Source organism: Gigantopelta aegis, chromosome 4 (assembly GCF_016097555.1).
Source record: "Gigantopelta aegis isolate Gae_Host chromosome 4, Gae_host_genome, whole genome shotgun sequence".
Classification (NCBI taxonomy): Eukaryota; Metazoa; Mollusca; class Gastropoda; order Neomphalida; family Peltospiridae; genus Gigantopelta; species Gigantopelta aegis.
The window spans coordinates 11,558,715-11,586,155 of NC_054702.1; the positions used below are offsets into that span (position 1 = coordinate 11,558,715).

A 27,441-nucleotide genomic window follows, 5' to 3' on the forward strand; every position below is an offset into this window, starting at 1 on the left:
ATGACATTCATTCATATGGGAGTATAGTCACAACCATGCCAAAATATATGACATTCATTCATATGGGAGTAGTCACAACCATGCCAAAATATATGACATTCATTCATATGGGAGTATAGTCACAACCATGCCAAAATATATGACATTCATTCATATGGGAGTATAGTCACAACCATGCCAAAATATATGACATTCATTCATATGGGAGTAGTCACAACCATGCCAAAATATATGACATTCATTCATATGGGAGTATAGTCACAACCATGCCAAAATATACTCTTCAAAAGAAGAAACGCAAAACCACATTGTCGTAACATTTGGAGAATTGATTTAATTATTGAATGGTGAGTCCGATAATTACCAAATGTTGCAGGATTGTTCACAATTCACTCTAGTCCATTGTGAGTAAGTGATAGGACACACCACCAAGGTCAAGGTCATCTGGAGTCAATACCGGGTGTGGCCTCCGCGTGTGTTGACAACTGCCTGGCACCGCCTGCCCATTGAAGCAACCAGAGTACGGATGACGTCTCGGGGGATGGTGGCCCACTCGGCCTGCAAGGCTGCTGCCAGCTCGGGCAGGGTCTGGGGCTGTGGTTGTCGCTGTCGGAGGCGTCGGTCCAACTCGTCCCATAGATGCTCAATTGGGTTCAAATCCGGTGATATCGATGGCCAAGGAAGGACATTAATGTTGTTGTTCTGTAGGAAAGCCGTTGTGAGACGTGCTGTGTGAGGCCTGGCGTTGTCATGTTGGAACACTGCGTTGGCGTTGGCCATAAACTGGAACGATGTGTGGCCGGAGGATCTGGTCAGTGTAGCCCTGTGCATTCAGGTTGCCCTGCACGTGGACCAGGTCAGTTCTGCCAGTGTGTGAGATGGCTGCCCACACCATGACACTACCCCCGCCGAATCTGTCCACTTCCTGCACGCAGTTTGCCGCATAACGTTCACCACGACGCCTATACACGCGACATCTTCCATCATGACGTCGGAGCAGAAATCGGGACTCGTCACTGAACCACACCTGTCTCCATCGCAGTTGAGGCCATTGTTGATGAATCTGGCACCACTGCAGTCGGAGTCGACGGTGTTTGTGGTGTTAAGATGACACCTCGAACTGGACGTCTGGCACGAATTCCTACCTCACGTAGGCGGTTCCGTACGGTCTGGTCGGATATCCTGCACAAACCTGGTATTGCTGCGGCTGTGGAGGTGGCAGTAGTCAATCGTTCCCGAAGGTGGCGTACCCGGATGTAGCGGTCCTGCCCGGGGGTAGTGACCCGTGGTCGACCGGATCTAGGGAGGTCACGTGTTGATCCATGTTGCTGGTAACGGTCCCACAGTCTGGAGATGGTGCTTGGGGACACATGGAATGCCCTGGCAACGGCCGTTCTGGATTCGCCTGCATCTAGTCAGCCGATGGCATTGTTTCTCTGCGGTTCACTGAGACGTGGCATGTCCTGGATTGTCAACTGTCGGCCAGATACAGAGGCCAGGCAAGCGAACACCCTGCACTTTTATACTGTCGGTGTTCATGTTGCACGTGCAGACAACGCACGTGCAGTGGTGACATGGTTTGCATGTGGCTGCGTTTTTGCGAATATTCACATTTTGGAACTTTATTGTACAGTAGCTGCGTTTTATCGAATGTAACCGTGGGAATGTGTTTGGGACATGCAATGACCTTATATTCACAAAGCATGAACCGGTAGGAAACATAAAATCGGAGTTATAACCCATTTGTACCCTTTTGCGTTTCTTTTTTTGAAGAGTATATATAACATTCATTCATATGGGAGTAGTCACAACCATGCCAAAATATATGACATTCATTCATATGGGAGTATAGTCACAACCATGCCAAAATATATGACATTCATTCATACGGGAGTATAGTCACAACCATGCCAAAATATATGACATTCATTCATACGGGAGTAGTCACAACCATGCCAAAATATATGACATTCATTCATATGGGAGTATAGTCACAACCATGCCAAAATATATGACATTCATTCATATGGGAGTATAGTCACAACCATGCCAAAATATATGACATTCATTCATATGGGAGTAGTCACAACCATGCCAAAATATATGACATTCATTCATATGGGAGTAGTCACAACCATGCCAAAATATATGACATTCATTCATATGGGAGTATAGTCACAACCATGCCAAAATATATGACATTCATTCATATGGGAGTAGTCACAACCATGCCAAAATATATGACATTCATTCATATGGGAGTATAGTCACAACCATGCCAAAATATATGACATTCATTCATACGGGAGTATAGTCACAACCATGCCAAAATATATGACATTCATTCATACGGGAGTAGTCACAACCATGCCAAAATATATGACATTCATTCATATGGGAGTATAGTCACAACCATGCCAAAATATATGACATTCATTCATATGGGAGTATAGTCACAACCATGCCAAAATATATGACATTCATTCATATGGGAGTAGTCACAACCATGCCAAAATATATGACATTCATTCATATGGGAGTAGTCACAACCATGCCAAAATATATGACATTCATTCATATGGGAGTATAGTCACAACCATGCCAAAATATATGACATTCATTCATATGGGAGTAGTCACAACCATGCCAAAATATATGACATTCATTCATATGGGAGTATAGTCACAACCATGCCAAAATATATGACATTCATTCATATGGGAGTATAGTCACAACCATGCCAAAATATATGACATTCATTCATATGGGAGTAGTTACAACCATGCCAAAATATATGACATTCATTCATACGGGAATATAGTCACAACCATGCCAAAATATATGACATTCATTCATACGGGAGTATAGTCACAACCATGCCAAAATATATGACATTCATTCATACGGGAGTAGTCACAACCATGCCAAAATATATGACATTCATTCATACGGGAGTAGTCACAACCATGCCAAAATATATGACATTCATTCATACGGGAGTATAGTCACAACCATGCCAAAATATATGACATTCATTCATATGGGAGTAGTCACAACCATGCCAAAATATATGACATTCATTCATACGGGAGTAGTCACAACCATGCCAAAATATATGACATTCATTCATACGGGAGTAGTCACAACCATGCCAAAATATATGACATTCATTCATACGGGAGTATAGTCACAACCATGCCAAAATATATGACTTTCATTCATACGGGAGTATAGTCACAACCATGCCAAAATATATGACATTCATTCATACGGGAGTAGTCACAACCATGCCAAAATATATGACATTCATTCATATGGGAGTATAGTCACAACCATGCCAAAATATATGACATTCATTCATACGGGAGTAGTCACAACCATGCCAAAATATATGACATTCATTCATATGGGAGTATAGTCACAACCATGCCAAAATATATGACATTCATTCATATGGGAGTATAGTCACAACCATGCCAAAATATATGACATTCATTCATATGGGAGTATAGTCACAACCATGCCAAAATATATGACATTCATTCATATGGGAGTATAGTCACAACCATGCCAAAATATATGACATTCAATCATATGGGAGTAGTCACAACCATGCCAAAATATATGACATTCATTCATATGGGAGTATAGTCACAACCATGCCAAAATATATGACATTCATTCATATGGGAGTATAGTCACAACCATGCCAAAATATATGACATTCATTCATATGGGAGTAGTCACAACCAAAATAATCCTTTGACTGCCTTGTGCAGAGGGGGCAGGACATAGCCCAGTGGTAAAGCAATTGTTTCATCATTCAGATTTTCAAATTATTCTACTGACATAATTTCAATATTGTATTTTATATATTATATACAAATATTTTAGAGCTCTCCAACAGGAGGAATTTCAGACTAATTTTTTGTTGAAGATACATTGAGTGAATGTTCTTAACTTTTCATTGTGGTTTACATTTCACACATACATGTATATTATTATTATGTCATTAAATTCTGATATTCACATCATTTATCAAACACACATTGAAAAACAAATATGGTTCACGAATTGCATCAACCAATTAACTTATTGCTAAACTTCATTGTTTTATTGTATTAAGTTTCATTTCCTGTTTTATCACAGGGCAAGACAAACTGCTGAACATCCTCTATGAAGTTGACACAACACATGGTCAGTCGATAGAAAATCTTCACAACATTCCTGATGTCTGGCGTTACCGTTCACGCATCACCCTGGATCATTTTCTGAGAGAATTCCAGCTTCAGATGGAAAATGCCAAGAAAAAAAATTGCAATCTGGTCTTGAGATTGTTTCAGTCAGAGGTGAAATTACAGACATTTGTAACTGTTCATTACTTTATATAATGCTGCCATAAATAATTAACAGATGCAGTCAGTGTTAATCATTAGTACTTGAAGAACTTTAAAAAATAGACAATTTTGAAAATAATGTTCATGTTTGCAACATGTAGTCTTACTCAACTTACCATACTAGCACAACAACAATGCTATACGACCCTGAGTCATAACCTACACTGCAGAATTATCTCCCCTTACCGGATGTATAACGTACATCCTCGCATGGGCAGACCGTAAATCCTCATTTTTTATTCTGCAGTCCTACGTTGCGGTCATGTCCTTGGTAGCTCATAAAAACTTTTTTATGTGTGTATTAAATTGTAATAGTTTTTTTCTTTGTTTACGTTCTCTTTTACTCCTTCATGCAAGGTCATTTTGGGGGTAGTTCAAATGGGTGGTTAAGATGTCAGATACGGCATCCTCTGGTTTGAACCGGTTGGTTGTGTATGCCGAGGGTGGGTGTCTCAAAAGACTTCCACAATTTGATACGCATTTGCTATGTCGCGTCTGCCGCTCTTGTTTGTTTGAGCGGCAGTGTGACATCTGTGTCACTTGGTCTCCTACCACGTGGGGGAAATTCAAGAAACTTTCTCGCGATGCGGAGCATAAGAGAATGGTACGACGAGAAAGGGACTGGCATAGCGTAGAGGCGGCCTCTGAGGTCGTGCTCAAATCAGATATGCTGTCGTCCGGCAAGTCGGTGCCAAGTTCGAAGAGCTCTCAGACTAGTGGTAGGCACAAGGTCCACCAAAGTCATGGTGAGGTCAGTAAACCTGCAGTGCCAACTGGTGGTGTGGGGGGAGCTGTTGATTCCTGCTTCGTTGTCTTTTAGTTCGGAGTCCGCTCTGCCTGTGGATGTGGACTTGCCTCTGTCGGTGTAGGCAGCGCCAGTTACAGTTGTTGGGTATGGCTGTGGCTCTCAGCTCCTGACTCCCATTGTAGTGGTGGATGCCAGGTTCTCGGTCTGATCAGCTCGAAAACAACGTCTGCTTTGCGGTGCTGTTCCTTCCACCAAACTTCTGATGGAGGGTTGATCGTGGCACCTTTTGGCGCTGTTTCGATTACTGGGGCACTCAGCACTACTTCATTGATGGCGCTGTTATGACACCTTTTGACTGTGTTTCGTTTATTTAGGGTGTGATGCCAGTTGGAATTACTTCAGTAGCTGGGGCACCGGTGCAGCGTCATCAACAGTTGGATCATTCCAGTGGGGGTGAGGCCGTTGGGGTTTAGTCAGCAGTGTTGACAAATCCTCATGTGTACTGCCAGGGTTTCCAGTGAGATCTGGGATGGACCAGTTCACAGATTCAGGCAGGCTGCATCATCCTACCCATGCAGTTTCGTTTCTTTTGGGGTTGGCGCATGGCACGTCTTTTGAGAACGTGTCTTCTTCAGAAGAGGCATTTCTCCCTCCTCCAAATCGGTTTGTGGCTCAGGTGAAGAGTCAGTTATCAAGGAGTTTCCCACTTTTGCCGATGGTACACCAGAGGGGGAATACGATCACCAAGGGGTCCTCGGTTTTGTACAGAACCAAGTCCGAATTCGTGTGCACGGATGCAATTCCATTGGAGGAGGCTGTTCCCTCATACCATGGTGCTTCTTTTAGAAACAGACCTTTAGTGACGGAAGCTCCATGACAAGATTTCAGTTTGCCATTAGTGCACGAATCCTTGTGGAGATCAATGTGTTGATCGCGGGTAGCGAGCATATTTTGGGTGCTGTGATGGAGGAGTTCCCAGCAACTTTAGCTACTGGGAAACTGTTGTCTGCTGCAAAGGTTTTGTCCACGTCTACATATAAGACATTGGGAGCTACCATCCTTTCACATCCAGTGGTTGTTTTCAATAGGGTGAAGGCAGATTGCCTCCCACCTCCCAATGTCAGTGTACCACTCACTGAGGTTCCGTTAGCAGATATTCCTGTGGGTGGCAGACTGTCATTTTGTTCATCGTTGGCATGAACTGTCATATCTGGACCCATGGGTTTTGTCGGTTATCAGAGTTGGTTACAGGATACATTTTTCGTCACCCCTTCCTCTGACGTCCTCCCCCCAGTTACCTGCCGTGCCGTCTGTCGACAGATGTGGAGAAGAATTATGGTTGTCGAGTTTCTCGACAAGGGAGTCATCCAGCAAGTGGATTTGGGCACTCCAGGATTTTATTCTCATCTGCTTTTTGTCCAGAAGAATGGCAATTGGCGGCCAATCCTAAACCTGAAACTGCTGAATTGTTACATCATCTATGAAGCCCTCACATTTTTACTCAGTAGTCAAGGCAGTGGTGGGATGCTTGCATCTGTTGGGAATACGGATGCTCAGTTACGTGGCTTTGTCACAAACAACATGTCTCACGGGCGTGGAGTTCGTGATCAACATGATTCTCCGCTTGGGATTTATTCCCAATTGGGTCAAGTCAGAGTTGGTGCTGTCGCAGGTATTCACTTGTCTCAGGGTGGTTTTCAATGGATTCGCGTCTTCACAACTTCGCAACGTCTTGTTCTGAGGCAATGCATGACGATGCGCACACTTCATGTGTTGTTAGGCCATCTCGAATCAGACGGTTCAAGAGACCACTTTGATGTTATTTGTCCCAAGTGTGGGATGGTCTCAATTGGGACTGTGTAATTTACCATTGGGGCTTGGTTCGTTCAACCAGTCCATAAGTGCGTAGTGGACAAGTGTTTGACCTAGATCATTCCATTACACCCACTTTCTCTGGAGTTAGTCCTGTTTACCTAGAGAGGTTCGGTGCACACCTTTTGGTCAGGGGTGTGGATTGCCACAGAGAGGATTCGCCACATCAACCTGTTGGAGATGGACGCAATGCATCACGCTTGTCTCCATTTCCGAAACGTTATTCGACATCATCAGATTTTGTTGAAGTAGGACAACACGTTGGTTGTTGCGTACCTCAATCGGTGGGGAGGCATCAAATCCGTGTCGCTGAGTCGTGCAGCATTAGAGATCCTGTAGTGGTGCAACAGTTGGGGAGTGGTGTTATCAGCCAAACACATTCCATTGCGGTGTTTCCCCCAGGATTTTTGTTCACAGGGTTGGCAAAATAGTTTGATGTAAATCGATCCCCCAAAGGGGGCGAAAATGCTAGAGGGGTTCAGAGACATGCTCCCCCGTAAAACATTTTTTAATTTTCAGTTGGTTTTAGATGCATTCTAGAGTACATGAGGGTGTCATGTACACTTATAGAAGGATATGTTTTAAGATATATTTTAATAGTAATGTTTATTATTATTAAATATTTGCATGTCAAAACAATTATTTGTAAAAGAAGTATAGAATTATTAGACAGTATAAACAGATAATACATATTTAATTACTGAATTATTGATTGTAATTTATTTATCTAAATTAAAATCCAGGCCTTAATTCTAAAAAAAAAATCCACTAACCATGGGATTGGTGATTTTTGAACTTCACAAGCCATGATTGAATATCCACTAGTGCTACTTCTGTATGTATATGAACGGTTCTAGAATTAAAAAAAAAATCACTTCCAATTACTAGTGGATTAAAAATTTACTGGTCATGATAAAAAAATTCACTTGCTAAATTTTAAAATCTGATAAAACCAATATAAGAATGTAAATAATTTTTCATTATACAATATCAAATACTAATATAACTGAGATTGTGTCTGCTAGTTTGTTTCTTTACACAACAGATGGGTGGATTAGTCAGTGGATACTTTTACTAATTTGTCTATAAAAAAAATGCTAAACAAATTAATTGGTTATTGGAGTAAAACAAAGGTAATAAATGAAACTAAGCATTAAGCAATAAATTGATATTTAATATTTATTTACATGTGTAATGGGAAATCACTGCCCCCTTCCCACCAAAGAACAAAATGTGTTAGCAAAAATTGTATCACAGTTTAAAAGGCTTATTGTATAATACTCCCACCCACAAAGTGGTAATAAAATGGGAACCATTTTTTTTATATTATTATTTTTTTTATATGTAGGTACATTTTAAAATTTGTGTTTCATCATATAATGCACTTGAAAAAAAAAAAATTCATCTTGCAAATTTAATTATGTAGTGTATAAATATAATTAAAAAAAAAAAACATTTGGAAGTTTGCAAATAAATATGGTTGTGTGCAACATTCAAAAACCTGACCTGACTAGACTGGTCACTGTTTACATTGTTACACCTGTACTGTGTTAGAGTAACGATTGTTTGGGTGCCAGTCATACAGAAGTTACAGGAAAATTGTGTCAAAATGACATTGCAACATTTTGTTAACTTGGACTTTAATAAAATTACATCAGTAGGTATATTCATTTCAGGGATAGAGCATAGATTAGTGAACTGTTGTATATGAAAGGCAGGGCTCGAACTTAAGAATTTATCACCCACAGCAATTAAAAAATCAAATTGCCGTCGGTGAAAGGGTCCACTGACGACAATTTTGAGTATGCGGACGGCAATTTTTTTTAACTGACTTTTGCAGCAAATCAACTTAACTGAAAGGTTATTTTCCTGTATGTACATATAGTAAAATTTCTTCAGTTTATCTCAGTAAACAAGAATTTATTATAAATGGAATCATGGACTACTAGCATAAGCTTGGTGTTTCTGAGATGAAGTTGCTCAAGTTTTCAGTGAATATCAATATGACGTGAAAAATTGTTCTATGGATGACATTAAATTGTATACAGTGTTCTCACTGGGTGAAAATTAAAGGAGGGTAGTCGCCCCCGCCCCCCCCCCCCCACCACCACCACCACCACCACCATTTAAAAAAAAAAAACCCCAGTATATTGTGTGTTGGTTGACTTCATGGAAATTATACCTACCGGGTATCCCTTTTTTGCCCCTCAGTATCTGGTACTGAAAAGTTAGTATGATGTAGGCCTACAAGCTACATTATATTTTATGTACTGTTAGTTAAAACGTAGTTCAGTTAAAAGGGAGTGTCGGTCTAACATTCACAGGTCTGCTTTGCTAAACCAATCAAATCTTTAATATTATTATTTTAAATGTGCTCTCTCACAGATGGTTTGCTCTCTCACAGATGGTTGACCTAATTATTGACCCAACAAGGTATTATATTACAATATATACATTTGATTTGTACCTAAAAGTACTTTATTGAACCATCTACATAACCACCATATCACACTTATTATTGATATTTTATAAAAATAATTGAATTATGGAGAAAAATAACGGCTATTTGGAGAGCACAGGTGTGACGTATTAAAGGTAAATTTATCGTTAGTCATATGCGAAAAACTCAACATCTGGATCATGAACACCATCATTTTCCACCTTGTCAAATTCATTATTATGCAAAATATGCCATAACAGCTGATAGGAATTGTTACATTTTTAAAGAATACTCTGAACTAGACAGTGTTTATATAGGATGTGACTATATATACGAATGCCGTGTATATAGCCTCCACTAACAAGGGCTGGCTATGTTCACAACAAAACTGTATATAGGCGGTAAATAAGTACATGTATTTGATTGATCCATATTACCGAACCATCTGGAACAGGAGGAATACATACTAAGTACTGTACGAACAGTGCATTTTCTGAACAGGGGAGGGGGTGGGGGAGTATATTAATTTAGTGGACCCTATTTTGTACGTTTTCCATAAATATATGAATAGCGTCATATTGTCCCTACAGTACTAACAAAAAAACAAAAATAATAAATTAAAAAAAAAAAAATAATAATACACAATTATTATTACTGTTACTACTATTATTACTACTACTACTACTACTTGGGGTGGAGGGACGGTGTTTTACCTGGAGGAGTTTTGGCTATAAAAATGCAAGATTAATGTGCGTGCACACACGCACAAACGGCAGGCTGATTTTGTCCCTGCACATAGAACTGGATTCAACTGGGTTAAGTAATAATTAGCCATCCTTTGGATGACAAAACCGAAATACCACTTTGCGAACCAGTCAAAATAATTTGCACACGCGCCTGATAATAATAATAATAATAAATAGTGAGTTCATGTTCCGACTGTTTATTGTTTTATTTCAGCATATTCGCAGTTATTTTCGTCAAGAAATAATATCTTTTTTATTATTTGCCATGTATATAGCCGGCCCTCACTTTCCAAGTCTGTATACATGGTGATCGTTTATATAAAATCCAAAAATACATTAGACAGTTGTCATATATATAGCCTCATCACTATGAGTCTGTTTTTCCGGTTTTTAATGTCTCATCTCAAGAAGAGTTCCTAATTTTGAAAATGAAGCGTGTCATGGAATTCCCTCAATTGTAGTTCAATTAAAATGTTTTGGATCATACAATAACTAGGTTTGGTATTCCAAATGAGTGTAATTTCCATTTATAATGCATATTTAGAGAAATAAGGCCCACTAAATCCGTGATTGAGCTCCTTTAATACGGATTTTAAGATATCTGAATAAACAAATGACAGTGAGGAAAAATCATCAGTTACGACCAATTAAATCTGCAATTGAGGATAAAATATCAGACACGAGTTAGTGGACACAAAAGACTGACCATTCTGATCATGTGACAAATTTGGCACCAAATAAGTGGTTTTTTAGTCGAAGATTGCTGAAACGATAAAAAATAAAATGTTTTCATTGCTAAAATAAAATATAACTATTAGTGTGTGTATCAAACATGCACATGGATACTGGCATGGGACACAACAGAGGCTGTTAGAAAATAGTGTTAAATTATGTTACGATCACTGTCGTAATTAAACTACTGAGGTTTTTCGTCAGTTGCGCTTTCGTACACAACATGTCCAGTGTGCAGACTGATCGATGTTTTTCAGTGTGAAAAAAGTGTACATTTTTAAATAGCGGAGCTGGGTGCTGTAAAGTATAACAGGATGCCGAAAAATAAAGAGGGGCGACGAAAAACAAATGGGGCTGCCATACGTGAAAAGGGGCGGTATAACATGAAAGCGAGGAGGCAAAATGCAGTGAGAACGTATATTATACAACAATACAGGGTACACACATGACTAGTTCCATCGAGTGGTACTAACTAAACACCCATTAACTCCAACCAGGATCTGAACGCTCGTGTTAAATACTGGCAGATAATGTTCATACACGTTTATACATTTTGCCGTCATTGCCGCTGTTAAGTTCGAACCCTGGAAAGGAAATAGAAAGTATTGACTTGTAGACTGTTTTCTTTTTTTTACATATGATCGATGTTGGTTGATTTGTTTTTCATTCGATCATCATCAAGATGGTTCATTTGTTTTCCCCTCACTGGCCACTGCATGGGCTCTAACAATGTACATATTTGGGGATAATAGTATATTTATGACTACTAGCATTTGCATTTTAAGTATTTAAAAAAAACATTGGCAAATTAATCACAGGGTTGAGTCCCTTTTTTTCAATGGTTACAGTTTTTACAGTCCAGGTAAAGAAATTTATGGGGTCGGTGCGGGGTCCTTCCGGCCTCTAGGGGAAACACTGCAATGTCCGTGAACATTTTGGCAGACACCTTGAGTCACCATTCACAGAGTGGATGCTGCACAGGGAGGTGGCTTATCAAGTTCTTCAGTTGTGGGGGAGTCCACAACTTGATGTTTGCCACCCGACTGAACAACCAGTTGCCAATGTTTGTGTTGCCAGTTCCTGACACACTGACATTGAGCATGGACTGGACAGGACTGTATTTTTACGCCTTCCCCCCATCGTTTCTGCTCGGCAAGTTTCTGGCCAAGGTCAGATGGCAACCTTGTTGTGCCACGCTCGTAGCCCCGAGTTGGGAAACTCAAGCCTGGTTTTCTCCGCTCCCGTTACTTTTAGTGCAGAAGCCTGTGGGCTTGCCCTTGATACTGGATCTGCTCAGCCAGAGATTGAGGCAAACAGCTTGGCATCTGAAGCTGGAGATCTTCCGATTTCACAGGTGGAGGTTGTCAGGGTTTCCCTGCGAGATGGAGCCTTTTCTCAGCGGGTTGCTGAGCTCGTCTCCACTTCGAAGTGCCAGTCTACAGAGAGTCTATCAGTGTCACTGGCACACTTGGGTTCGTTGGGCATCTGAGAGGGATGTGGATCCCTTGTTGCCTACTGTCAATGATTTAGCTGAGTACTTTCTGGCTCTTGTCCAGGAAAGGCAGCTGAAGATTCAGACAGTGAAAAGTCCCCGGTCATCAATTTTCTCTACTCTGCTGCAGTTTGGATGTCACAATTTCTCTACAAATCCCATGTTGTATAACTTCCATTTTGCCAAAGAGGAATAAGATCTAAGAGTATTGTGGAATAACTGCGTGATCACCCCTAATATGATAATGGACATTATCAGCCATCCTGCTTTATTACTGTACATAAACCCTTGATTAAGTCGACTTTCCCATCTAAAATCAGAAACTGATGAAAATTATCACTTGGGTATCGTGAGTGGTTGTTTTTGCTCCAACATACCTTACCAGTAGGTCTAATAATATGCATTTTTTCTTTGGATTTTTTAAGAGAGAAAAATACTATAACCCCATTTCATTCTATTAATGCAAATTGAAATATATTTAGTTAAATAGAATATTATAGTTTCAAGTCAGGTTGATAAAAGCGAAGTGCCTTGTTGTAAATTACTGGCTTTGTTTACACTGTGCACACCCGAGTTGGTTGAAGCTGACGTCACTTAATTCGCCCCAAGCTATAATTACGGATGCATCGAAAACAAAAGAAAATGGCTGCCCCCAGTTAGCATGAATAATCAGTTTTTTATTACGGTAACTCTAAAATTATGCGTTTTTCATTTCTTGACTGTCAGTATGTGTTGGTGGTCCAGGTATGCATCTTTCCAACACATAAGTCTCATGTTTGAGTTTTACTGTCCCTTTTATCTATTAAAACATACTCTCCTGTAGTGTCTAGTCACAAATGATCTGACCAGCTACCATTCTCAGCAGCCATGGTTTAGCCTATAAGTTATAACATTGAATATAGATTTGCTCTCCGGAAATGTAATATAGGCAAGGGGCATAATTCACTCAAGGGAAGTAAAATCCTTCTTGCATATGTAACATGATGGAGATCAGATTGCAATTTTACATTTCCCAGTCTTAAAATGTAAGGGTTTTTGTTTCAGAACTATTACCTTCAGGCCATGCAGTACATACCAAGTATTCTGACTCTGCAGCACCACTTGATGTTGAGATATCGACGTAGACTCGACAGATCTGAGGCTTACAAAATTACCATTAAAGACATCATCAAAACTGAAAGTATGACTTACAATTATAAACAGTCTTTAAATACTGTCAAATACTGCACACTATTAATCAATCCTTTATTTCACACCTGTTTAAAAAAAACAAAGTTTTTAAATTATGTATACATGTATTAGTCTTTTGTTAAGTCATTCACTGTATTATGTGCTGTTGACTGCAAAATCAAATAATAATCGCTAGCAATAAGAGCCTTTTTTAGTATTAAAATACACAATACCTGCCTTCATCTGATTGGAATACGTCTTTACATGGAAATATATGATTTGGTTGTTTCAGTAAACTATTCAGTTATATAGCCATAATATTATAGCTAGCTGAAATGTGATTACTTTGAATCGACAGAATCTGAAAAATAGCAGTGGTCAGTATAAGAATATTTGTATGGATTTTGAAAACGAGAAAATTACTATTTTCCAAATTTAAAATGGATGAATATATTTTAGCAAATAAATGTTCATTATATCAAACTCCTGCTGTGGTCCTCTTCATCATTTTATATATACAGTCAAACCTGTCTTAAAGCTGCAGTCCCAGGAATATTTTTTATTATTTAAGTATTTAGAATAGATGATCCAGTTCTGTTTGGTACATAAAAGGCACACCACATCGCTATAGTTTCGCAATGCTCGCTTATCTACATTATCTAGGTCAACTGCAAACCCAATGGCCAGCTTGTTTTTCTTCAATTGGCGGGACGCCAGTAGAACTGGGAATTTACGTGATTTGAGCAGGCGTTCAGCTTCTCACGTGATTTAAGAAACAAATTTAACTGTCTTGATTGAGGTATTGTCTCATATCTCCAAAATATATTTATATCCATAGAGTTATGGTACAATACCTTTCTAGGGGTCGGTGGGGGATTTGCCTTGAAATTTTGACAGTGGCCAGCGTTTGGCATATGCGTTACATGTAAGGTGGGTGTTAATAATTACGTAACGCTCTAGGGGTAGAGGAAGAGGGCAGTATGTTCGATATACGTAACATTTATGAAGATTATGTTACTTCTATTCATTACTTACACCTAAAAAAGTGGGAGGTTTTGGAAATGTGCGGTCGGTCTAGGATGGATCCCCATCGGCGGGCTTGTTCCAGTCAGTGCACCATGACTGGTATATAAAAGGCCATGGTATGTGATATCCTGTCTGTGGGATGGTACATATAAATGATCCCTTTCTAAAAAAAGAAAAAATAATAATACAAAAATATTTTTAAAATGTAGCGGGTTTCCAAGGCACATGTGCAAGGATTTCAGCAGGGTTGGGGGTTATAGACTGTGTTGAGCGAAGTTTATATGGGGTCATGCTCCGTCAGAAAATATATTTCAATTTTGTTTTTAAATTTATCTTGGGCAGGTAAGGGTTTTGACCCCCAATACCTTCCTCCTGCACATGCGCCCGTTTCCTCTCTTAGATTATATGTCAAAATTACTAAACGTTTGAAATCCAATAGCAGATGATTATTAAAGGAAACATGCCACATGGCCTATATTTGGCACCAACCATGTAAAATAAATTATAAATTGAATCACCTAAAACAAATAATTTAAAAATGAAAATTAATTACTTAAAATTGCTCCGTAAAACCCCAGATACAAGCTCTTAGCGGAAATTGCCGATCTTTAATGAGCAGGTCGATCACGTGGTCCGTGACGCCAGTCACGCGTTTCTTGATCTGAAGCCTTACATTTAAGCATTAGTCGGTACCACTCGCAAAGAATCTAAGACTTGCAGAGCTTACCAAGAAAAATGAGTGTTCGTTCGCAAAACATTTTGCCGTATCAGTTTGAGCCGTTGGTATATGAAGAAAGACACGTATTTACTTACAGCAGTGATACTGAAGAAGAAACGATAGCAAGCCGGGGGGTGTAGAAACCGATGGTGCCAGACCAGACCGCGGTCAGCCCGGAGCCCAAAAGTAACCCGGAGACAAAACAGAACCCGGATGTTAATGCCAGTGTGTATACTGTTCATATTTAGCACAAAGCTACACCTCGGTATGATGTACATGTATTTAAATATGTTTTAAAAAAAAAATTATGACTTTTCTTTTTCTTTTTTTTGTTGTTGTTTAAATCACATTTTTCACATTCGGGCTGTACATAATGAAATCTGTATTCACCGTCCGAAGAAGAAACGTCAATTAAGTCATTAAATATGGCATATACAGACATGGGATTTGGCACGAGGAAACATCTTAGTACGATGTAACAAAAAAGGGGGTACAAAACAAAAAACAAAATATAATATTTTTTTACATATTTAAATACATAATGCTTAGGTAGGTGTTCGTGCCAGATGTGAACAATGTACGCCTCCGCATTAACATACGGGTTCTGTTTTAGGCATCGTTCGGTGAGGAACGTTTTTGTGACATACTCCGCCCGAAGATGAAAAACGTTATTAAAAATTATTTTTGTTTTCTACACTTTTAAAAAAAAACATATTTAAATACACCGTACTGAGATGTTTCCTCGTGCCAAGTCCCATGTTTGTATATGCCATATTTAATGACTTAATTCGCGTGTCCTCCTTCGGACGGTGTATACAGATTTCATTATGTACAGTCCGAACATGAAAATGTTTTGTTTTTTTCTTTAAAAAAAATATTTTTACTACATTTATTTTTTTAACATATATAAATACATCATGCTGAGGTGTATCTTTGTGCCAAATATGAACAATGTACCACTTGGCATTAACATCCGGGTTCTGTTTTTGTCTACAGATAACTTTCGGGCTGCAGGACGGCATTGGTGTCCAATATTTTCTTTTGCAATAAAATAACTACGTCTTTCTTCGAATACAATTCTTTGGAAAACCCCCCAAAAAGAGAATCCCAATCCATTAAACTGTTTATTACCCAAAGGCTGCGAAGTATGACATTGTTGGGCTCTGAAAAAATTGTAACCCCTCACTCCATATATATAAACACTTAAAAACAAAGGAAGAGTACAGCGTGACTGACGTCACTTCCGGGGTTTTTTCCCGAAAGCTCACCGATAAATATGCATAAATCGTACTTTGATACTGATTGGTGTAATTTCTATGTTTTAAGACAATTACACATATTTTATTGTTATAAACTTATTTTTATATTATTTTGCTTTTAAAATGAGCTTTAATATGGTCTCGTGACATGTTTCCTTTAAGTCAATATGCTCTAACACTGATGTCGTTAAACAAAACAAACTAACTTTACCCTTTCCAAACGAAATAATATTTATTCGAATTTGTCGATTGTATACATGATCAATGTGTTATACAAACTAAACTTTGAAAGTTCTACTAACACTTTATAAAATATTCTTAAATAGGAAGGTACGATTGTCGATAATACGTTGTCAAGATTAAAACCAGTTTTAACGAAAGAATAGTACATATCCTCAACCGAACATTCTTCGTACAGTGCAAGATTTCTCATTTCATTTTTTGAGACGAACCATACAATTTCAAATCCACAAACGCATGTGTTAACTGAAACTGACAACAAGCTGTTGTTTGTGCTTTGCCAAGCACTGGCAGCACAGGCGACGAATCGAGCGTATACTTTTGACATTCTCTGTTCATAGCGAACACACACAAATTTTTTACAAGTGCATTTGAGCCTGTATTTCATATTTGTGCATGATATTATTATATGGTAACCAGACACTGTAACTTTAAGCGGTCACACAAGGTAAAACAACTGCTTGAGACAGTTGTAGGAAAAGGAAACAGGAAAAAAAAACCAGAAAGAAAGAAACAAAGAAAGAAACATCTCATATATGTTAAATTCACATTATTAATTCATGTTAAAATTAATACTGATAATTTTGGTACATGGTGCAGATTCAAATTAATGCAATTTAAAACATTTTACATTATATTGTTCAAGTTGAGTTATTCATGTTATTTTTTTATCTTTTTTGTGTGGCCTCCTTGGCTTTAAAAATGTTGATTCCAGACTTTCTTGATGGCATTGGTCACAACATCCACATCATCAAATGCTTTTAAATTTTTTAATATCTGATTTCGTTAATTGATGTATAATGCTGTATTTAATGTAGTCTTTATAAAATCATGTGACATGTGCTAATTATGGTTGTTTTTAAGACTTATTAAAGACAATATAATCTGCTTCTTTTTTTCCATTCCTTTTTCACCGGTTTCCTTTTTTCCTAGTCCACTTTGTTTCTTTGTTTCCTGTTTCCGTTTTTCCCGTTTCCTTCTTTCTGTTTACCTTTAAGACATTTGTTGTTTCTTTCTCTTTTTGTTTTTGCTGTCTGTATTGCTAATTAATTATGTGCTTCTAAATTTCCACCTGTTGCCTCCTTCAGAAACAAGGTGATTGGAATGTATTAATTTAACTGTTCTCAATAAGTTGGGTTTTTATTTTTTATTTATTTAATTATTTAACTCCTACTTCATGCAGTGTCATAGTACATATAAGTGAATCTACAGATGTCAAGTGTAGTCTGCATAGAGGCAATTAGATGCATTCCATAGTCATTCTTTTTTAATACATAGTAGAGATGTCGGGACTGAATGGGTACTAGTATTCCTGAAGGTGTGAAGATCGGTTATTTGCTGCACTTTATCGCTGTTGTTAAATATCCCTTTTATATAATAATAAACATTTACTGTGGCTGCTTAATACAGGTATTTTAGCGATTTCAGATCCAATTTAGGTGGCTAATGAAAGCCAAGTAAGTAAGAATAAGCTTTTTAATCTTCATACTTTCTTCAATACCTAGAATTATCGTAAAAGACAAAGAAAAATAATTGACTTGCACTTTTGACACATACTGGTAAATGTTGTGTTGTGCTTTGTTTGGGAGCTTTGTATAAGAATGGGTGTTTCTCCGTTAGCTCTGTAAATTGAAATCTCCATAGTGCAGGCTGAGTTAATAGCTAAATTCCCTACCAAAATATGCATTCTTCAGATAAGGATAAATTATAACCAGTTAATTAAAGGACTTGTCTCTAACGCAAAGAGTTTTTGGTTCAAATCCCCTTTGGGAAGATATTATAATTTGTTTATATATAAATACTTGTTTTCAGGTCACAGTGTCAACATGCAAGAACTTTTTGATGACTTTGCTGCAGCTTGGGAATGTGTCAAAGAAAAACTTTTGGATTATGGTAAGATCTAAAAATATAACTATTCATCTTGGATCAAAGAGAATTTAAGGCTGCACAATGAATTGATGCTTGTATACTAAGTACTTTAACAGGGCTTAAACTTAACGAGGGTACCGACAGCAATTGCTATCATTGTAATATAAATTGTCGTGTGTCAGGAATGTCACCTATTGCACTCTTATGCTGTGTGATTAAAATTACTGCCATGGCAGTAGAGCTCCCCAATGATGTCAAAATGTATACACAATTATGTACATTTGAACAAGACTTCTTACAGCAAAATAACCTGTCATGTTTATTTGCTACTTTAAAAAAACAAATTGCCTTAGTGGGGCTTGAAAATTGCTGCTGGTGGGCTGTTTCACCCATGGCAGTTTAAAAATAAATTGCACTGGCATTGGAAGTGGGGGAGGGGCACTTTGTAGCAGCAGCGATGTTTTGTATATTGTACATTTATACACATACACATACTTTTTGGCACCTTCCTACGCCTTTGAATTGTGTTGATGAATATTGTATTGATAAGTGATTTGGTGAAGTGTTTGTTATTTTCCAGTGTTGTATTTATTAGTGATTTGATGAAGTATTTATTTTAGAAGATATTCTCACTAGTGATTTGATGAAGTGTTTGTTATTTTACAAGATATTCTCACTAGTGATTTGATGAAGTGTTTGTTATTTTAGAAGATATTCTCACTAGTGATTTGATGAAGTGTTTGTTATTTTACAAGATATTCTCACTAGTGCTTTGATGAAATGTGTTATTTTGCAGGATTTTGTATTAGTGATTTGATCAAATGTTTCTTATTTTCCAGTGTTGTATTTATTAATGATTTGATGAAGTGTTATTTTGCAGGATATTGTATTTATTAATAAGTTGATGAAGTATTTATTGTTTTGCAGGATGTTGGAGTCTGCATGGTGGACTAGTCAGACTTCCACAGGAATTCAGGAATGTGAAGATAACACCTGACTCTCAGCTTGCCATCCTGTTACCATCGACGACTGGTCCAGGACTCTGTTCTTACATTCTCTTGGAGTTCCTTCTCAGAAAACACAATGAGTTTCTAGATCGCTACTGTGCAGTTACCCAACAAAGGTTAATTTTGTTCTGTTCGACCTTTGGTTTTGAGGACGGGGATCTGTTGTTGAGGAATTAGTAGGGGTTTTAAAATGTACATATATAGATGTACTGCATTATGCATGTTGTTCGTGATTTGATGAAGTTTTATTATTTTGCACTGCAGGATGTTATTTAGCAGCTTGGTGAATTATAGATCTGACATGTTAGATTAAATTATTTTATCAAAATTAAGATAATTTAAAGAAACCTAATTGTTACACCTCAACCAACTGACAACTTTGTTTTGGAGAATTAACAAAAAGGGTAAGTGTTCTGATTGTCCAAAGTAATGTTGGCTCCATCATCTTCAAATACATAACGGACATGTTCAAGCAGATGTGCAGACAAATACTGAGCCAGACAACACAGACAGTAGATTGCAAATGTCATCCAATTTTTCAACTAACTTTTTGGCAGATTAGTAATGAATTATATTTTCCAAATTCAACATTTTAGTTGATATTTAAGGTGCGTGTGTAGAAATGTTTGCAGTGGGTGTAAATTGTCACAGGTGGACTTTAGAGGGGGTCAAATCATGTTTCTATGGACAATATATTGTAAAAAAGAAAATTTGTATGAGTGGGTGGGAGGGTTCAAAAGGATAGTCATGATTGCTTCTGTGGTTCTTATAGGAGGACTGACACTCCTTAGGATATCCATAACAGGATATTTCATCCCTCCTTCACAGTCTATATGAGAATACTTAGAAAATAGCTTAAAATAGCTTAGAAAACACAAACTTGTACAGGATAGAGAATAAACCCTGACTAGACATTGTTGTGGACAGATGACCCACTAAATGACTTAACACAGTGTAAATATGATTTGTTCTAAAAAGTACTTTCTTCAACTATCTATATGTACATACTCATCTTTTATCACTTGATATCAATATGTTGATAAATAATTCAATTTATGGATATTGGTGTTCATTTCTCTTCAGTTAATTTTAACCAAGGTAAAATACTTAAAACTTTTTCAAAACAGATCTTACTTAGGCCTACAGTTACAGCTAGCATTAACTGAAGGAAAGTATTGCCATGTCATCTAGCAACTCATGTTTTGTCTTTTGGTACTGCGTCAGATAAAAAAAAATGTTAAGAGAAAATTTGTATGTGACATTTGTATTATATAGTCGGCAGCTTTCACAGGATTATTTCATCAGAACACTATTTTGCATATATCTCATAATCAGCTACATGTAAAAAAGAAGTTGAAAAAGATATAAATTTTTTAAGAAGAAAAAAATAGTTTTAACTTTGTGAACAAAACATAGCAATACGAAATTTTTAAGTTTTTATGTTTATAATTGTTTCCTTATACAGTGGTGTACCTGAGGTTCCAGTAAAAGACCTGAAGGCAAATCATCTCGTTTGTTACCATCCAGACAAAGACCTGTTGCCATTGGTGCTCGCCAACTGCAACTATTCTTTTAAGCTTGGTGAGGGAACTAAAGTGGAGTATGACTTTGATGGTTTTGAACACCAGCTTAAAGAAAGGTTGTTGCAAGCTAAATCAAAAGTGCACCAGCAGAGTGGAATTATTCCTGTAAGTAAACTGCAAACCATAAAGTTAATGAATATTTTATTTCGATATGCATTAGTTTCTTGTAAGGTTCTAGACATGTTGTGTGGCTTTATTTATTAAAAATTCAGAATGGCAGATATTGTCACTTATTTGCTGAGTTACATTCCTGAAATTGGAGTCTTTTGAAAAGATGTCCAGGGAATGGCCAGTTAGTAATTACTTAGGTAATTGTGATTTGTAACCTTTTCATCTTTGGTCGATTTTACATGGAAAGACACAGTATGATCTAGATATACAATATAAATATTTTGTTTTCTTCTTCTCTTTTTAAATGTGCTTTTCTCTTCTGGTTTTTAATATTACATTTGTGATTTTATTTCAGCTGGAAACCATGTTGTACCGTGCAGACACAGCCAGTGCTCTTGTGTTTGAAACACTACGCAACAAAGTGAAACAGGTTAGGTTTAGTTGCAAGTTAATGACACCATATATTTTTTAGGTTTAAGTAAAGGAAATGATTGCAAGCATGAAAATAAATCTTTATGGAAGATAGAAATGAAAGTAAACTCATAAGTTTGAATTACATACCAGAATACCCTTCATAGGTTTCTGCAGGGATTGAATTACGTTGTCAGACGGGCACTGCAATTATTACCTTAGAGGGCATGGGATCAGGAGGGCACCACAGCAGTAATTTTAAAGACATGCTAGGGGCACAACAGCACATTAAGAAGATATTTATAGGGCATGGAGGCAAAAAAACAACAACAAAAAAACAAAACAAACATTATTAGTAATAAAATAAAATTGACTGAAACAAATTTTAATGTCACATTCTTATCAAGATATGCCACATCTGGACTTATTTGTAACTGCTTTGTTCATCTCTCGAACAAGGGTGTGTGGTTTGAAAACAGCAAGTTAATGTTTATAGTTTCCTTTTTGTAAATAAAACCACACATGCACACTGTCATGTGCAGCATTAGCAGTAATCTGTGGTAAATTCGACCCGCACACCTAATTCGGAACATTTTTGTTTGCATCGAGTTTCCGATTGTTCAAAATTTTAATAATCTGTTTAATCGGTATTACTTGTAAAATGTTGACATTTCCGAAACCATAACTTTACTCAAACAAAACTATAACTTTCAATGTATTTAATTATTTACATGGCAAAATTAAAGCACTTTTTCAGGATAACATAAATAAATGTAGTTTTCCAAAAACATTCAAGACCAACTTTAATCTGATTTATTGAGGGGCACTGATGGCAAAAAGGGATGAGGGGCACGGCAATACATTGTCGTTGGTAGGGGTGAAATTGGGAGGGATTTACGGCAAATGTAGGGGACATGACAATAATTGCTGTAGTCCAATATTCAAACCCTGTTACTGCCACCACACAAGTTGTATCTTTATAGCCCACAATGTAAGTTGCAGACACCACCATAACTTATTAGCTAGTTAGTGAGTAGATATGTTATAATTATATATGCATGTATATATGCATAGATAATACTTATACTGAATCTCACTCAAAGGTGTAACTGATATATATGTAAATGATTAAAATACCTATAGATTTAAAAAGTAACTAACAAAAAACATTATCTGTGACCCAACAACATTCATTTTGCAAGATTGTGCCATTTATAACAGTCCCTGTAGTCAGCAGTTTTGTGGTTTCAGTTTCATCACTGATCCAATGTTTTGATTATTTTGTTTCAAATTCAACATACCGTACATGTTGTTAGATATGCAAGAAAAATAGTCATACACTAATATCTATTGAAAAAAGGGGGAAATCTAAGTCCTCGAGATAAGACTGTTTTGTCACAAATGCACCAAGGCTCGTTCCATTTTTTTAGTTCGGATAATTGTGGTTCATGCAAACAATTTTATCTTTTAACATGGAATCTCCCTCTCTCCAACATCCACTCATGGTTGTTTCTCTTTGCTTTGTTCTTTTTCAGGAAGCCCTGAGTCCAACTGTTCGGCTTCAGGTCAGTGCAGAACTTCGCGCCAGTCTTCCAGATATCTGTGATTCGATAGACAACCTTGACATTGCTGTGTGTTTCCTCAAGTCTCTTGGAGATGATGGGTCACAGTCTCTACAGCAGTTTATGACTGACGTGCTTAAAATGAAGCAAACTATTGCAAGTCAGAAGGTATTTAATATATATATATATATATATATATATATATATATATATATATATATATATATATAATGTATTTAGTGATATTAATATGAAAATGTTTCACAGTTGTGATTTTAAGACTATTCATAGGCATAGTCACTGGAAGATGCTTTGTTAATTTCCATTCATGGGAGAAGGAAGAGGGTGAGCAATGCATATTCTGACTACCCATACTGCTTCTAAAGCTTTTGTTATTTTACAGAAATACAGGTTTTAGTATTAAAATATTAAATGACTTCACTAAAATATCATGTTTTCTTTGTCTGAGAATTATTTTGTATTTTCATCTTGCTTACCAATAACATATAATATGGTTATCTTTCTTTCAGGCTCGACAAATGTGCAGATTTAAGCATGTTCAGAGTCTGTGGCTTCTTCTGAATTTGGAAAAATCTCAAGTTCTTGCAACACATAACCAGGTTTGTGTACCAACAATACAATGTGTGAATATAATATACTTTATGTTTATGTTAATGTGACACTGACATCTTGAAGGCATTGTAGAATAATATCTGCTATTACCGCTCTTTTACCATTACAGTTACACATTACTGACCAAAAAAAAGGAAAATTGTTTGGGAAATAACATAAATGTAATGTCAATATGTAAAAAAAAATCCAAGAAATACTCGCCATATAATAATGAACAATGTCATATATATAATAATAGTGAAGAATGTCATCTGCTCAATTTTCAAATATTTTGTTTTGGGTTGTAACGATATGGTGAAAACCAAATTGCAATATATTGCAATACAACAAACAGTATTAAAATAATTATGTATTGCAAAATAGTTGATATTATTTCAGTTCAATATTTAACAGGGTTTTCTATGAAAACAGAAGGAATACATTTTTTAATATTTTGTTTTCCTTTTTTTAAGAAAAAACTAAAACATTTAACACAGAGACAAAGACCTTTTTTTCTGTTTTGGACATTACAAAATTACAAACATGGATGATGATGAGATAAATGGTGAAGCCGTAGTATTTCCATTTCGGTATGGGACTACTTGATACACGACTCAATGGCAACATACACAGTTTCACCCACTTCATGGGTGTGATTATGGGTAAATGTCCAGAATGTATGACCCCAAATGGGGGATGATTACCTGCCGTGCTGCATGCTTGCTATCTGTTGAGCTATCTCAGTATCACCAGAGCTCGGTGTACACGGAACCTGTAGTACATGCCAGGTAATCATCCCCCATTTGGGGTCATACATTCTGGACATTTACCCATAATCACACCCATGAAGTGGGTGAAACTGTGTATGTTGCCATTGAGTCGTGTATCAAACTTGCATTCACTTTGGGGTGGAGCCGGTACTGGCATGAAAAATTCCCCATGGCTCAGGTGAGATACGAACTCAGTACCTACCAGCCCCAAATCCGATGGCATAACCACTACACCACTGAGCCTAGTTTTTTTTTTTAATGAACTTTATTGGTTTCAATTTGTCATACTAAATTAATTGGTCCATATTTTTCTTCAAGAAATTTGCATATCAATTACTTAAGGATTCAGTGCTGCCCTCTGTGCTGTACAATGTCCCCAGTTGTACTGAATAGACATTGTGCTGGTACCAACAGTGGGAGAAATAAAATTGTCAATCTGTCACACCTGACGTCATCACTACCCAGTCAGGGGAAGGGAGAGTGGAGAAAAAGAAAAAAAGAGAAAGGATTAAGAAACAAAATTAATAATATAGATGTATGTATAAACTGTAAATTTGAAATATGATATTTGCCAAATAGTGTAAAATAAAAAAGAAGTTTTTATCTTGAATCATGAACGTGGAATGATAAACATCAAAGCTTGGAAGGAAAAAACCCTGTTTGATCACATCAAATTGTGTATATTTAATATAATAGAATAAATATGGTATTAAAAGGTATGAATTTTAATTCCCATATATGCATATAAAGTATGAGTATTCAGTACCGTTTTCAGAAAATTAATAATAGTTAACAACATTGTGATCTTTGACAGATTGAGCTAACACGTGTTTAGACTAAACGATATAGAACATCATCATTGATTGGATGAATTTGGCCTTGACTGGCTCTAATGTCCAAACCACAATTTTCCCCCTTTTTATCCAGACAAAAGTCATGAAAAAACTTGTTTTGGTGGCAAAGATTCCACATACTGTAACAATTCCGCTAACATCTCCTAGGATAGAAAGCATTGCCGACTGCCATTTCATGTCATCACTGGGTTTTTGTTTGTTTGCCTGTTTCCTGTCAAATAAGGAAATAATAAGTGTACAAATTGCGATACATAAAACTGTACCATGGTTCCTATCAAGTGGTATAATTTTCTTGATTAGTTTATCCTACTAAACACTATATTTGATTATTATTAGTGTTTTTTCATAATTTAGTTATAATAATTGTAAAATATTTTTAAGGATGCTTTTGACAACTTGGGTCCAGATATGAGGAAGAAGCTGTCTGATGCCCAGACAAACAGTCTAGTTCGGTTCTGCCGACATCAAATACTGAACAAGCTGGAATTTGTCCTCCAGGAAATCTTTGATTGCATTCTGCTGAGGATTGCACAGCCACAAGCTCATTACGATGAAGATACTAGAGACCAGAAAGATATGAGGTACATTCATTATATACGACTACTATGTGGCTGTATGTGGATCACAATACTGTTTATTGATATCTAAATAACAATTTAAATAAAATCTGTCCGATGTGACCTATAGTTTATAAGTATTCCTTAAAATGTTTATATATGCAGATTGTAAAAAGTCCTTAGTGTTTAACCTTGTGATTCTAGATTTAATTAGTATAATATGTGACTCGGAAATGTACAAAATAATAAAAATTTTTTTACAAATAATGTTACTGTATTTAGCTTAGTTGCCAATGTAAAGCTGTAGGTAAATACCATCTGTCATTCAGTCTGCATGTCCATAGTAACTGAAACAAATATCTATTTACAGTTTAAATTTTTTACACAGTATGTGGTTCTGGAGATCCGATATACATGTTTGGTTTGGATGGTGCCTAAAAAGGGTATTTAAGGTCAAACTTGCATAATGATAATATGTATAATTTGTTCTGTGCCTATATAAATTTATATTAAAAAATCGAAGAAGTGTGACCAATAGTTCAACACATGATGGCACAGGTACCCACTGATTAATTAGTCAGTGTGCTATAGTGATGTTAAACAAAAACAAGCAACAACTGTTTGAAATTGGATCATGCATTATTGTCATTGTTATTTTTAAAATTATTATTTCACTTTCAACATTTCAGTTTACGGGACATAATGCTTGGTAACATTGACAGTCCTCTATATGATTTGGATTCTGTTGAGAAATCTGTTATGGAAGACATCACAGACTTCCCAGATGACATCAAAGGCAGTCAAGCAACAGAGGCTTGGCTCACAGTTTATAAAGAAATAGAGGACATGAGAAGACAAACTCTATAGAGAATTTTCACACTTGTGTTTTATTAACTTAGAAGACCAATGCTTGGAATATATCCTGTGAAGTAATGTGTATCCTGTGAAATAGTGTGTAATCTTGTGATAAAATGTGCATCCTGTGAACTATTTGTATTCTGCATCCTGTGAAATATTTGTATGACATGTTTTACATTGTATATAAAATAATATGTGTATCCTATAAAATATTATATATTTTCTGTGAAATATGTGCATTTCCTGTTGTAGATATTAGTACATCACAACAACTGTGATAACAATTGATGATGAAACTGGAATAATAGATAGTTTATAACCACAGTAATTGTGCAGTTAACAGAGTAAATATATTAGTAAAAAAATTATGATTTTGGAGTAGTACAGATCAGTGTGATAGTGTAGGC

At 36.7% G+C, this 27,441-nt stretch overlaps 1 protein-coding gene across 1 annotated transcript in view; it reads left to right on the top strand.

The window, feature by feature from the left end:
- LOC121372659 (E3 ubiquitin-protein ligase RNF213-like) overlaps positions 1 to 27,435 on the top strand; it is an 89,853-nt gene extending 62,418 nt beyond the window's left edge. The window contains exons 16-25 of the mRNA XM_041499106.1: positions 4,150 to 4,349; positions 13,472 to 13,607; positions 18,653 to 18,733; positions 19,637 to 19,832; positions 21,182 to 21,404; positions 21,766 to 21,840; positions 23,357 to 23,551; positions 23,914 to 24,003; positions 26,001 to 26,200; positions 26,866 to 27,435. Of these exons, the coding sequence (XP_041355040.1) occupies positions 4,150 to 4,349; positions 13,472 to 13,607; positions 18,653 to 18,733; positions 19,637 to 19,832; positions 21,182 to 21,404; positions 21,766 to 21,840; positions 23,357 to 23,551; positions 23,914 to 24,003; positions 26,001 to 26,200; positions 26,866 to 27,043 (1,574 nt within the window). The 3' untranslated portion in view covers positions 27,044 to 27,435. The remainder of the gene's footprint in view (positions 1 to 4,149; positions 4,350 to 13,471; positions 13,608 to 18,652; positions 18,734 to 19,636; positions 19,833 to 21,181; positions 21,405 to 21,765; positions 21,841 to 23,356; positions 23,552 to 23,913; positions 24,004 to 26,000; positions 26,201 to 26,865) is intronic.
- Positions 27,436 to 27,441: the final 6 nt, after the last annotated feature.